The following is a 12,365-nucleotide window of genomic DNA, read 5'->3' as shown; positions in this document are numbered from 1 at the left end:
AAAACCTCTCAGCACCCAAACCCTCTCCCACCCAACAACACCACTTTCACTGTAGCCACACCATCCCCTCCGCCATCGCAGGACAACTACCTGGCCATTACAACTTCTGCGAGAGGAGCCTGGATTGGAGGCACGTTTGGTTCAGCCCTTCGTGGCGTTTTTTTTTTTTTATCACCTTCACCGTGTCATTATTTAGGCGTTCCCACTCTGCTGTAAGCCACTTTCCCTCTCCTCCCAACTCCCACGTTGTCTATGATGCCACCACAAACCCCCCATCCATCACTCCGGCGCGTCTCGTTAAGCAACTCCACGCCACATCAACATGAATGTCCAGTCAAAGGCTTACCATGACACTAACCCTCCCCAAGGTATCTAGGATTGCGTGAAGTCTTTCAATAAATCCCACCCCTCCAAAAACCCGATCTCCCTTCTTCCCCCCCTCCGCCCTCCGCCGCGACCCTTTTTTTTTCGCATTTTTTCTTGTCGTTTCTTTTTTTATTCCTCTGTTCGTTCGTTTCTTCTTTCGGATAATTTTCTTGCCAGTGGAGGCAAGACATGGCTGACCAGAATGAAATCGATCTCGATTCCATCATCGACCGGCTGTTGGAGGTGAGGGGTAGCCGACCAGGAAAGCAAGTTCAATTGCTCGAGTCTGAAATTCGCCATCTCTGCACCAAGGCCAGAGAGATTTTCATATCTCAGCCTATACTGCTGGAACTTGAGGCCCCAATCAAGGTTGGTTTCCCGACTTTTATTGCTTTCTTTTGTTTTCGTTCTCGTCGACAAAATTTAGCGCTCTGGCCGTGCTGGCCCCAGCCACGCAATCATTGGTTATTTCAGACACTTCTATCGCACTCAAGAATACTACAGCACATATGGCTAATACCCATAACACTACCTGGTAATTAGATATGCGGCGATATCCACGGACAATATTACGATCTCCTGCGTTTATTCGAGTACGGCGGGTTTCCTCCCGAGGCTAACTACCTCTTCCTTGGAGACTACGTAGATAGAGGTAAACAATCACTCGAGACCATCTGTCTGCTATTGGCGTACAAGATCAAGTATCCAGAGAATTTTTTCATCCTCCGCGGAAACCATGAGTGTGCGTCTATCAACCGTATTTATGGTTTCTATGACGAGTGCAAACGGAGATACAACATCAAGCTGTGGAAGACCTTCACGGACTGCTTCAACTGTTTGCCAATCGCAGCCATCATAGACGAGAAAATCTTCACCATGCACGGCGGCCTCAGCCCTGATTTGAACTCCATGGAACAAATCCGTCGTGTAATGCGTCCTACTGATGTAAGTAATTTTCTCTTTTCCTCCCCCGTCTACCCCGCTAAATTTTTTAACATTTATACATCATGGGGCGTTTTGCAAAACAACAATCTCCGAGCTCCGTGAGGCTCAGTATCCGCTGACCCATATAGATTCCCGATTGCGGTCTTCTCTGTGATCTCTTGTGGTCTGATCCGGATAAGGATATAACTGGCTGGAGCGAAAACGATCGGGGCGTGTCGTTCACGTTTGGTCCGGACGTTGTTTCACGATTCCTACAAAAGCACGATATGGACCTTATATGTCGTGCACATCAGGTTGTTGAGGATGGTTATGAATTTTTCTCGAAGCGACAGCTAGTCACACTCTTTAGCGCGCCCAACTATTGTGGAGAATTTGACAATGCTGGAGCTATGATGAGTGTTGACGAGAGTCTGCTATGTTCATTTCAGGTAAGAAGGAGCAGTCCTATTTTGTGGTTCTATTACCAGTGCCAAAGAGCAGTTAAACCAAATGCAAGTAATAAAAACTGACGCGCAACTTTTTCCATCCCACAGATTTTGAAACCAGCCGAAAAGAAACAAAAGTACGTCTACGGTGGCATGAGCAGTGGCAGACCCATTACTCCTCCTAGGAAGCAAAAGAAGAAGTGAAGAGAAATCATACGAGCTTTTCCATTTGTAGCAGGTTCGGGCGGCGATAAAACTCTAGTCAATCATTACCATCATATCCACAACCCCGATATTCACGCACACACGAGCGAGGGAGAGAAAGATAGATAGGGAGAAAATGGGAAGGGATCTCCACGACACACGACCAGCCAAACTTCTCAACACACAACCATACACCATAGCAATCTTCGCCAGCATACGTACGCCAATTTTTACATCCATCCATTACCTCGTTAACCCCAATTAATCAACTCCCACCGGCCCCCCTCCCCCCAACACACGGAACGAGGACTCGAATGCAGCCCGCGGTTTTGTCCCTGTTGTGTACATCCCTGATGGCTTTTCGAGCAATACGCCCCTCGACTTCACACAACTCGAATTTTCTTTAGGTTTTATTTATTTATTCATTATTTATTTGCCGTCCCCTTCTTTTCGCTTTTGTTATGCTTTCTATCGCATACATCTGACAAATGATCAACCCCTCCTGTGTCGAAAGAACTTATCTTGTTCTGGTGCTCCCTTTCCATTTTTTGTTTTCATGTTTCTCGTGCTTCTCCTTTCTACCAACTAACGGAAAGGAAGGGGCTCTATTTGGTTGTGTCTTTCGCTCTGGTCTCCTTTAATTTCTCTTCACTTCCAATCTCTGCTCAGAACCAACAAGGGTATGTGTGTGCCTGTGTGTTATTTCTCCCAAATTCCTCTCTATCCCTTTTCCCCCAAACACGGCGCGCTCTTTTATTGGAAGTTATTTGTCAAGCCGAAAACAATGAACGAACGAACGAATAAACTGGTTGATATATCGTTTTCTTCTACTTACTTTCCTCCCCTTTCCTTATTACACTTGTTTTCTTGCTCTTAGTCCCTTTTTTTGTCACTTCTTTGTTTTCCTTTCTTTACTTGTCTTGTTCTACTGTGTTCTTTTTCTTCCCTTTTTTAACAGATGCGATTTTTTTGCCTTCTTTTGCTTAAAAGGTCTGTACTGTATCTCATTCGTACCGAAATGCGTGACAGAAAACTTATTTTAAACCGCTTCGGACTCCTTTTCTAACCGTTGGGCTTTTTTATATCCGAGATGAGGGGAGTAGACTTTTGTCACGGGACTGCTGGAGGTTCCGAGAAAAGGCGGAGAAGGGGTAACAGAGCAGCACGGCCGCTTGCTACGCCGGGCAGGACAGGATGGAGGCTGTCAAAAGTCATGTGGGGAATGTCGCCATCATCGTTATAGCTCGGTAGCAAACAGACGAGGGGAACGAATTCTTATTTTTGATAAGGTTTGTAATTCAGGAGAAAAAGAGGCGGAAAATAATCTAGACCAGCCCAGCTGATTCGAGTCGTAAAAAATCGTTCTGGTTTTGGTTATCTGATTTGTAGTAGCCTATCTATTTTAACGTTTTATATTTTTAACTGCCTTAGTGGGGTATTTTAAAAGTTGGTAGCTTCTTTTCCTCCCTTGGCTGATTATTGATTGTTTTGATCAGCTTTCGAGGCGGTTTTCTATACCGGTTCCTACCTAGGCAACCTAGACACGGCGGGAAGAGGTGTGATTTTTCGAAACGTACGTTACTTGCAGGAAAAGAAGGGGCTTTGGCTAAGCTGTCCTATGAATCGCCATGATGAAGCATTAAGATGTCTACTACACATCTTTTCATTCTGACTATTTCATGGAATGTATCTACCAGTTGTACTTGGGGGGAGTGGAGTGGAGTGGAGCGGAGCGGAGCGGAGCTGTGGAGGAGGGCAGGGGCCGCAAGATATGGGAGTTAAGTTATGCGGACAGATGGAGTACATCTTGCAGGAATACAAAAAGCTGCAACAGTTAAAAATAGTAATTACCAGCAAGTCTCTATCAGAGTCATAATGGCCCTGTTAGTGAGGCGCTGAAAAACTAGTTTTAAGAAATATTCCAATTTAATACATACCTGTGTACGGATCCCAAACAAAAAAAAGAAAAGAAAAGAAAAAGGGAAAAAGAAAGACCGAAGTCACCAAATAGCCACTCATGCGCTTAGTTTTTGTTCCCCTTTATTGCTTGTGTATTCTTCAAAAGAGGAAAAGTTACGTTCTTTTGTCCAAGGTATGTCGGATAGGTAGCTAAGTAGGGTTGAGCAGGCTATGTCAAAAATTACATTAGAATCTAGAGGCCGGGGGCAGCAGGAAATGAGTGCTGAAGCGAAAATGGCAGACGCGCTGAGATGACAAGAATAAACACTGCATGAAAACTTGGGAACAATTAATCTGAAGAAAAATAGGGTGTAAGGAGTACTCTTTATTTGACTGGTGATTAATTTGATGGGAACAGAGAACAGAACAACTTGCGCATGAGATGTGAAGCTCTTTTTGAAGAGGGTGAACGAATAAAACTTGTTGGGACGGTATGACGTCGTGAACTTGTTTAATGTGGAAGAGGGGGAAGGGTCGTGAGTCCTTGCAAAACGAGGGGGAAGAATGCATCTTGGAGAGATTTCTGTTCTGACGCCTAAGAATAAACATAAAGCAGAGTGAGGGGTGAAGAAGAGAGTGGAGCTGAAAAATGCATTGATATGGATTGCCTAGGAATTTCCGGAACTATCAATTTCCACATGAGAGGGCTTAGGATGCGACGGGTGAGGGCAAACTAGTCCTCTTCTAAAAATTTTGGACTTTATGGGTGTTTGAAGAGCGAAATAACGGACATGATTGATAATTGATATAGTGATACGTTTGGGGGGTGTTCTTAGACATATTGGGACATCCATCTGATACCTTCACCATAGCCTGCAGGAAATAAATTAGTAAATGAATAAATGCTATATGACGGGGAAATAGAGGTTTTGTTTCTCTCTTAACCTACCCTGTCGCATAACCACACTACACATGAACAATTCGATTGGCCGGATGCCCTCCAAGGGTACCTTGCCCTTGCCCGTAGTCTGGTAAAGACCCATTTGGTGCCGGAGCTCATCTTCAGGCACAGCGTCTGGGTGGTCAATCTTGTTTCCAAGGACGAGAAATGGGACTTTGGAGAGCTCCTCCATAGCCAAGAGCGCGTCAAGTTCAGCTTTGGCCTCGGGGAAACGTTCGGGATCCTTGGCGTCGATGAGAAAGACGATGCCGCTCACTTCGGGGAAATAATCTTTCCAGAGACGGCGGGCTGTTGGGGATTTGAGAGGTTAGAGAGCTTTGTATTGAGTTGCGTATGTAGTTATTGTGAGATAGCTCACCTTGCATATGGCCACCCAGATCGAATGTTGTGAATCTGTTGTTGCCGATGGCTAGTTCTTCGGATGTTGGATGTGCTGTTGGTTGCAGAATGGCGACCCGGTCATTCTATGATAAGTTCGCGCAACAAACGGGCATTAGCCAAATGCAATTAATTCCTCACAACAACGTAAACATCTCCAGATAACAGGTCCAGCATAAAGCATCCTCCTCCCTTATAAGGCCAGTATACAAAAGCCAGCTGAGCCTCTGCGATCGCATCGTCACCAAAATCGCCTCCCACACTAAAACCAAAACCAAAACCAGCCACCCAGCCAGCGAGAACGACGCGAAACAGCAACATCAGTCATAGACAAAATTGAAAACGATAACGACAAACCCCCCAGCTCACCTTCAGCATATGCAGCAGTGTAGTTTTTCCCGCATTGTCCAGACCAAGGAAGAGGAGCTTGGCATGCTTGTTCAGCAGCCCGAGGGAGGCGAGGATATCATAGACTATAAAAATAACATGCATCATCAGCTTCTCAAGCATCCACGCTGATAATAAACAAAAATGTCACCCCCAGCGCACTCCATCATTCTTGGTTTACTTTTCCCCCTTGCTCTCCTTCAGCCATATAATGGGAGAAACTGCGGCTGGTCGTCTTCGGGCGCAACATGTACCACCAGTATATATATGCTAGGGGGGAAACAGATTCAAAACACATACACCAGTTGATAATCCACATTATGCAGGACGAAAATAAACCGTGAGAGAGAAGCTGAGGGCAAGACGAGGGGAGGAGAGGGAGAAGCTATCAAAGATCCAGGGCGAGGTCGGTTCGAACCGAATCCGAATCCGAGGGTCGTTCTAAGCTGAAGTTGAAGTTGTTGCTATGGGGAGCTTCCTGCAGAGAGCCTGGCGGACGGATGTGTGGCGGATCAACGTGGAAGAACGCACACTTTGGGGAACTGGACAGGACGTGTCTGCCTGTGTGGAGAGATAGAGAGACAGATAAGAAATCTCCAGATTTCCTTCGCTTTTATGTGTTATGTTTTATGTTTTTTTTTTTTTTTTATATATATTTATATATATATCTTCTTGGTGTTTTATTTGCGATATCTTTTCTGCGTCTTCTCTTCGGGGTCAAGGGCCACAATCAGCAGCAAGCAGTTGATTAATCCAACAAGTGTCCTTCTGCTGACTAACCCGGCTCGTGATTCAATCGAAGCTGCCAAGCCAAGTCAAGAGACTCGCTTGGATTACTTGTTTGGGCCTGGTGTGCTATGAGGCAGGCCGGAGAATCCTGGCTCCTGATATCATAGATCTTTACACAGAGTTCAACCGTCAGAGGATCCTCTGACCGTTGGAAATATCGATGGGGGGAAAGATTTACATTTTGCCTTGTTGTTGGGCACACAGTTTCCATTTGGTTTTTGTATTTAAAAAGGGTGCAGGGATATCCATACGAAACAGCAAAACATCCGGGGCATCCCCATATCTACCAACGAAAAACAAAAACGAGCGCCTTTCAGAGGAATCGTGGGTTGGGTGTCTGACCCCTTTTCGTTTCGCTTCTCCTTGGACTATAGAGAGCCTCTGCGGATAAGCACCCGGGTCGATCAAAGGCACAGCAGAGACAATGCAAAAACAGATAGAAAGCAGGTCATGGTCTCGTTACGCAAGAGCAACAGCAACACGCAGCCACAGCAAGAGGGCGGTTGTATAAACTAAAAACGAAAACAGACAGCCACGAGAAATGCACGAGTACAAACCCTTCCCAGTCTAATAATGATAGAAAGGTAATAAAGGATCAAATATCCCAGACAGAGCGGAAACACGATAGGGGGAATCATCATCATATCATGTTCGAAGAATAAGCAAGTTGAAGAGTTTGATCAATCGTGCTCATTAAAAAATCTGTACGGAACTTAAGGGATATAGAGAAGGAAAAGGTCAACGGTATAAAACTAAACCAAGTAAACGTGTTAAAAGGTATATACAGAAATAACATGTGTAAGAAATAAGTTTCAATCAAGTCTTCAAAGAATATCCAACTCTAGCAGCAATATGTTCGTGAAAATGGATGTGGAAGAAAAAAAACTTCATCATGAACTGAAAGACGATGACGATATCTGCATATGTGAATTATATCGAAAGAACAAGTTGTTGGGCACCCTGAGCAACGCCGTATGCCCTGAAACGTTCCGCAACTTCAAGTCCAAGTTCTTTCATTCGTTCAGCCCCCTTTCCAGGAAGAGGTTTGCGCTCAAGATTTTCTTTGGCAGCTTTCCGGCAATGCTGGCGCCAAAACTTCTCCTTTCGCTTCTGGCGCTTCTTTTCCAGTCCCTCCACGATGTCGATGGGTCCACGTGTGTGCATGTCACGACTGTTGGGTTCACCGCTTTGGCTCGCAGAGGGCAAGGTGGCTTTTGAAGACCGACGACGATCCATGCGAGCGAAGAAAGGATTTGGAGTGCGAGGAAGAGACCTGGAATGGCGTCGATGTGGCCTCTGCGCGAGACCGCTGATGTTGATACCAATGGGGTGGTGGAGAGCTGCTGTGGCGAGAGAAGCGCGGCGAGTTGGGGGTGGGGATCTTAATCTCATTGCTTGAGGCGGGGATCGCATACATCGAGGAGAATGCCCAAGAACGCGGCGTGGCGGAGGTGACTGGTGACGTTTTGGAGAGTAACTTGGAGATGTTTTACGGCTGCCTGCTTTTTGTCTTCCGTGAAGCCCATCCGAATCATACGCTCTCAACCTTTCCGTAATGTCATCTTGATTATCATTTTGGTCGTCATCGTCGCCATCTTCATCTTCGGGATCTGTTGTGGGAAAGCTTGGGTCGATGTCCTGAGGAATGGGGATATGTTTTGCCCGGCGACGTTCCTCTAAGCAAGAGAGATACGCCGCTTCCAGGGGACGGTCTTCATCAAAAGTTCCACAAACGAAATCTGTGCTGTCGGGCAAGTTTGGTGTGCTGGAACGACGAAGTTTCTGGGACTTAATTGACTGGTGGCGCTTGTGGCAAGGCTTGAGAGCTGGGGGTGGCATTGATTGTTGGTTGTCCCGTCGCACCTTCGATGACTCGATTGAAGTGTTTGAACTTCGTCGCTCAAAATGTTGGACGACGTCACAATGATCGACACTTGTAGCCGCAGTCACCATTTTCAGGGACCAGAATTCGTCCTCTGACTCGTTGCCACTTTCATCCGAGTCCGCAAAGCCAGCTTCGTTATCAGTCTCATTGCCGGCGTCGGAAGCAACATCATAAACCGTGGAATCATCTGCGTCCTCATCCTCATCTTCGTCTTCGTCTTCGTCCTCATCATATCCTTCATCTTCATCGTCATCCTCATCGTCAGCGCCATCTTCGTCTTCTGCATCGTCTTCTGTGCCCTCCTCATCCTGTCTGGCTTCCTCCTCCACCTCCTCGCCAAGCTTCATGATAGCAATCTCTTTCTTCATGCAATCGTTCATGGTCATTTTCTCCTTGTAGTCTGTCACTTGCTTCACCCAATCATCGTCTTCCAAAGAACTCCCGAATTCGTGAAATCGAGTGGCTTCAGAGTGCTCAAATTCACCGAGGCCAGCAACATGGGGAGCAGCTCTGGATTCATTCTTTGAAAGATGTTCATGATCAATTTCGTTCTGTCGTGTTGAAGAGTCTGAACTGCACCTGCGTAGAGCAAGAGTGGAAACGCCACGACGTCTAGCTGATATAGAGCTTCTGCAAACGATGGAATGGTCCACTTTAGTATCATTGTCGTCAATTGGTCGCGAATGACAAGCGAAGGTTAGCATCGATTTTCGTTTAGGAGGATCGTTCACCTCCTTCACCGGTTCACTCGAAGCTTTCTCTTCGCTATCAAGGTTTCGCCCACACGCGAAGGTTATGCAGCGTTTCCGTCCAAGATTGGCTTCAATTTTTGACTCCTGCTCACTAACAATAGGACCAATGGGAACTTTGTATTCCATTCCATTATTGGCTGTGGTTGGCGCAGCAGCAAAACCAGACGGCAACGGTGGGCTTGGAGTATGAGACCAAGCTGGGCTTTTAGTCTCTTCATCGCTGGTTAATTCTGCAGTTGAAGGGCCGCTGACGTTGCTATAAACTGAAGACGTATAATTTCGCTGGAAACCACTAAAATGGGAAGTTTGGTTTGGCTGGTCGACAGGTGAGGATTCGGGACTGCTCATTAAGGCTCTGGTGAGCAAAGACTTCTTTCCTTCCATTCGAGCGGGTATTGCCTTAGCATATGGTTGGAAGGCAATGCTATTCAAATCCAAGACTGCTCCACCCTTCCGATCATCTGGTGGTTCGTCTGCCTCAGCAGAAATCTCATCACCGTCGCTCGTCTGAGCACCTGGAGTGTTGGATAACCGGAACATCTTGGATAAAGCATTCATGGCTGATTACCAACGCGTCCTGTAGAACAGATGCCGAGGAATCGATCAAGATCGTAATTGAGGAACAAAAGAAGAAAACCAACGTGAGAATTTAGGGTGGATGGCAATGAGAAAGAGAAATAAAATCGAAAGGGCCTCCCAAATGCAAATAGGGAAAAGGGTTATTGGTCGATACAGGGCCACACGAATAGTTATGGAATTAACCGGGCAGTGTCAAGTGTATGGTTATGTGACCTTTGGGGTGTACTTATGTTGTTCTCGAAGAGCATAGGAATGCCCGCCAGCAAAGCTATTGTCATAAGAGATAGATCGCCATCGTGAGAGAACGAGAAAGAGGCCGGTATTTGTCGACGACTATATAGGACGACTGGAAGGGAGGAGAAAATGATGAGCAACACCCCAAGGCTGAGGGCTGTCACCGCCAAGACAGCGGAGCAAGGAGCAAAGAGGGTAGTTTTTCCAATGAATAATAATGATAGTAATGCAAGGCTCGTACCGCCAAAACAGCTGGCACTCTGAGGTTCGGTTTGTGGAGGAAGGTTGTCTGGCTGGGCGGTCAAAGGGGACAGGAGGCGGCAGAACCGCCAAGTCAGCCCACTGTTGCCACCAGCAGAGCGCGGTAGAACAACCAAATTTTGCTGCTGTGCTGGCTTGGAACACTGCGCGGACACGACTCACCAACAAGCCTGATGAGGCCGTGAAACACAGGGCTCAAATGAAAAGCAGAAGACGGGTAACAGAATTGCAGGTAAAACGAAGTCTGATGAGGGCTGTATTCGGAGGTGTAACGCATAGAAGAGGTGAGAGAAGAGATTTAATGATAGAAAAGAGAAGAAAAAAGAGGGCGAGTAGGCAGTTCTTGAAGGCAGGAAGGGGTGGGGTGACTAAGCCGAACCCTGAGCCCTGAGCCCTGAGCCCTGAGCCCTGACTCGGTGCTGTTTTGGGCAAAGGTTGGCCCATTGGGGACTTCCTCTGTTTGGCTTGGAATTTTGGGCAGGTGAGCGCTGTGCATCAGGGCTCAACTTGGTACGGTACGGTACATACACACACACACACACACACACACACACACACACACACACAGCTACTAATACTGCTACTTGCATTATTATACAGTATTACCCGATACCGGAGTTACACTGAGGATGACAAAGACATGGACAAACCCGCCACAACCACAACCGGGCTGCGATTACTATTCTTGTTTCCAAGCATGACCGGAATAAACCACCAGCTACGGGCAATTTGTTTACGTAGAAGAGGGACACCGCATATTCTCCATCTTCTTCTTTCTGAGTTTCCACCCGCAGCACGGAGCAGAGCGTCATCAGTCATGATCAATGTTACCAGTATTCAGCCGTATGTCGCATCGTGGTTTACCCCTCAGTTGAAAGCATGTGGATGACAATTTCCACACCTCCAGCGGACTAACTAACTTTAAACGTGTTGAAGCAACAAATAACTAACGATTCCCATCCAGGTATCACGAGCATCCCCGCAGGAACAGTGGAGAAACAATCCTCCTGCCAAAAGACTTGTGTTATCCTGAGCCCGACACGTAGTCCAACACACTCAACATCACAGCTGCAGTGACGAAAAAATATCCAAAGATTGTAAAAGACCAACAAAATTCCAGATCAGTCTTCTCAGAGAAAGGTTCAAGACAATTCGTACTATCGTTAAAATTGAGCACTGTAACAGCCAAGCCTCGCGGTGCAGTTTGCAGATTTGCCTGGCTGAAAGATCGATCATTCTTGGGATCCACAGCCCATAAGTTTGGGCCAAAATTAGTTACGCGACATATGCTAATGTTGTTGAAAAGGAGAAACAGCAATAAAAATGAGCATGGTCATCCTATCTATCATCCTGTCTATCTTCCCATCGCATAGCCGCCAAGCATGGCTTACCTACTTGCATGTCTCGATGGTGACAGCTGTGCAACCCTGATATTTGCAATGGAAATAAAACTCTGCAGAATGATATAGTTCATCGTTATATTAACTGCGCGAGATCCTAATATTCTTGAATCAAAGCCAAATAATATGCCCTCAGTTTCGCGCACAGCAGACATCTTGGAGATACCTAAAAGGGGCGCGTTAGTATACCTGCCCAGCGTCTTGAAAACCGGGATGTCCCATTTTAGATACAACCAACTATTCAATAAGCTTAAAATAACTGCGTATGCACGAAACAAAATAAACAAATAAATAACACTAGCGCCGATTGGAAGAGAGTTCCCGGTTGTGGCTTGGCCGGTCCTTGAACAACAACAACAACAACAACAACAACAAGCATATCAGACACTCTCTGTCTCAGTAGTGACGTTGTTGCCTTCAACCTATAGAAACGGGAATACGGCATCAAATGTCTCTCTCTGGGAGATTATTACTCTTGATCGAACCAGTTATTAGCTAACTAGTTAGTTTCGATTCGTTAAACTACTAGTTAGTTAACTCACTAATTAACTAGTTAATTTTTCATTGTATTCTTCTCTGGTTAGTGGATCCCAAACTTCCCAAAGGCAGTTTAACTGGTTTATCGACTCAAAAACTCAATTAAGGGGAAATTTCGGCCCGCCGCCTTCCAGCTCGCTAAGTGATAAACTTACCAAGATTCCGGCTCTTGTTAAAGATCGTTGCATCCAAATCCCAAAGTTCAATGCAAGGATGAAATAATTTACCTGAGGCACTTTCTTCTCATGGGCCATGCATGGTCTTCTCGTTATGATTTCCGCTTGTCATTCAAGCAAGTGCCAAGTGCGGGAGACGCGGGCTTGTTTCCCCGTCAGAGAGTTCCAATTGAAATGAAATATTTTT

The 12,365-nt window shown here is 46.1% G+C and overlaps 4 protein-coding genes across 4 annotated transcripts; 2 read left to right on the top strand and 2 right to left on the bottom strand.

The window, feature by feature from the left end:
• Positions 1 to 555: 555 nt before the first annotated feature.
• On the top strand, positions 556 to 1,940 carry PAAG_00783 (serine/threonine-protein phosphatase PP1; the record flags this gene model as incomplete). Its single annotated transcript, XM_002796878.1, has 4 exons — positions 556 to 735; positions 910 to 1,311; positions 1,440 to 1,739; positions 1,845 to 1,940. 4 exons carry the CDS (start codon positions 556 to 558, stop codon positions 1,938 to 1,940), a joined length of 978 nt encoding a protein of 325 aa, XP_002796924.1.
• Positions 1,941 to 4,671: 2,731 nt separating this feature from the next.
• PAAG_00782 (small COPII coat GTPase sar1) lies at positions 4,672 to 5,884 on the bottom strand (the record flags this gene model as incomplete). Its single annotated transcript, XM_002796877.1, has 5 exons — positions 4,672 to 4,712; positions 4,789 to 5,088; positions 5,159 to 5,264; positions 5,548 to 5,651; positions 5,866 to 5,884. 5 exons carry the CDS (start codon positions 5,882 to 5,884, stop codon positions 4,672 to 4,674), a joined length of 570 nt encoding a protein of 189 aa, XP_002796923.1.
• A 1,400-nt stretch (positions 5,885 to 7,284) lies between these two features.
• Positions 7,285 to 9,549, bottom strand: PAAG_00781 (hypothetical protein; the record flags this gene model as incomplete). The annotated part of the gene is made up of 1 exon (XM_002796876.2): positions 7,285 to 9,549. The coding sequence occupies one exon, from the start codon at positions 9,547 to 9,549 to the stop codon at positions 7,285 to 7,287; it is 2,265 nt and encodes a 754-aa protein (XP_002796922.2).
• A 481-nt stretch (positions 9,550 to 10,030) lies between these two features.
• Positions 10,031 to 11,142, top strand: PAAG_00780 (hypothetical protein; the record flags this gene model as incomplete). Its single annotated transcript, XM_015844135.1, has 4 exons — positions 10,031 to 10,349; positions 10,465 to 10,546; positions 10,666 to 10,946; positions 11,030 to 11,142. 4 exons carry the CDS (start codon positions 10,031 to 10,033, stop codon positions 11,140 to 11,142), a joined length of 795 nt encoding a protein of 264 aa, XP_015700916.1.
• Between the last annotated feature and the right edge of the window lie 1,223 nt (positions 11,143 to 12,365).

Source organism: Paracoccidioides lutzii, assembly GCF_000150705.2.
Source record: "Paracoccidioides lutzii Pb01 unplaced genomic scaffold supercont2.2, whole genome shotgun sequence".
In the NCBI taxonomy this organism is placed as follows: Eukaryota; Fungi; Ascomycota; class Eurotiomycetes; order Onygenales; family Ajellomycetaceae; genus Paracoccidioides; species Paracoccidioides lutzii.
This window is presented reverse-complemented; position numbering and strand designations above follow the sequence as displayed.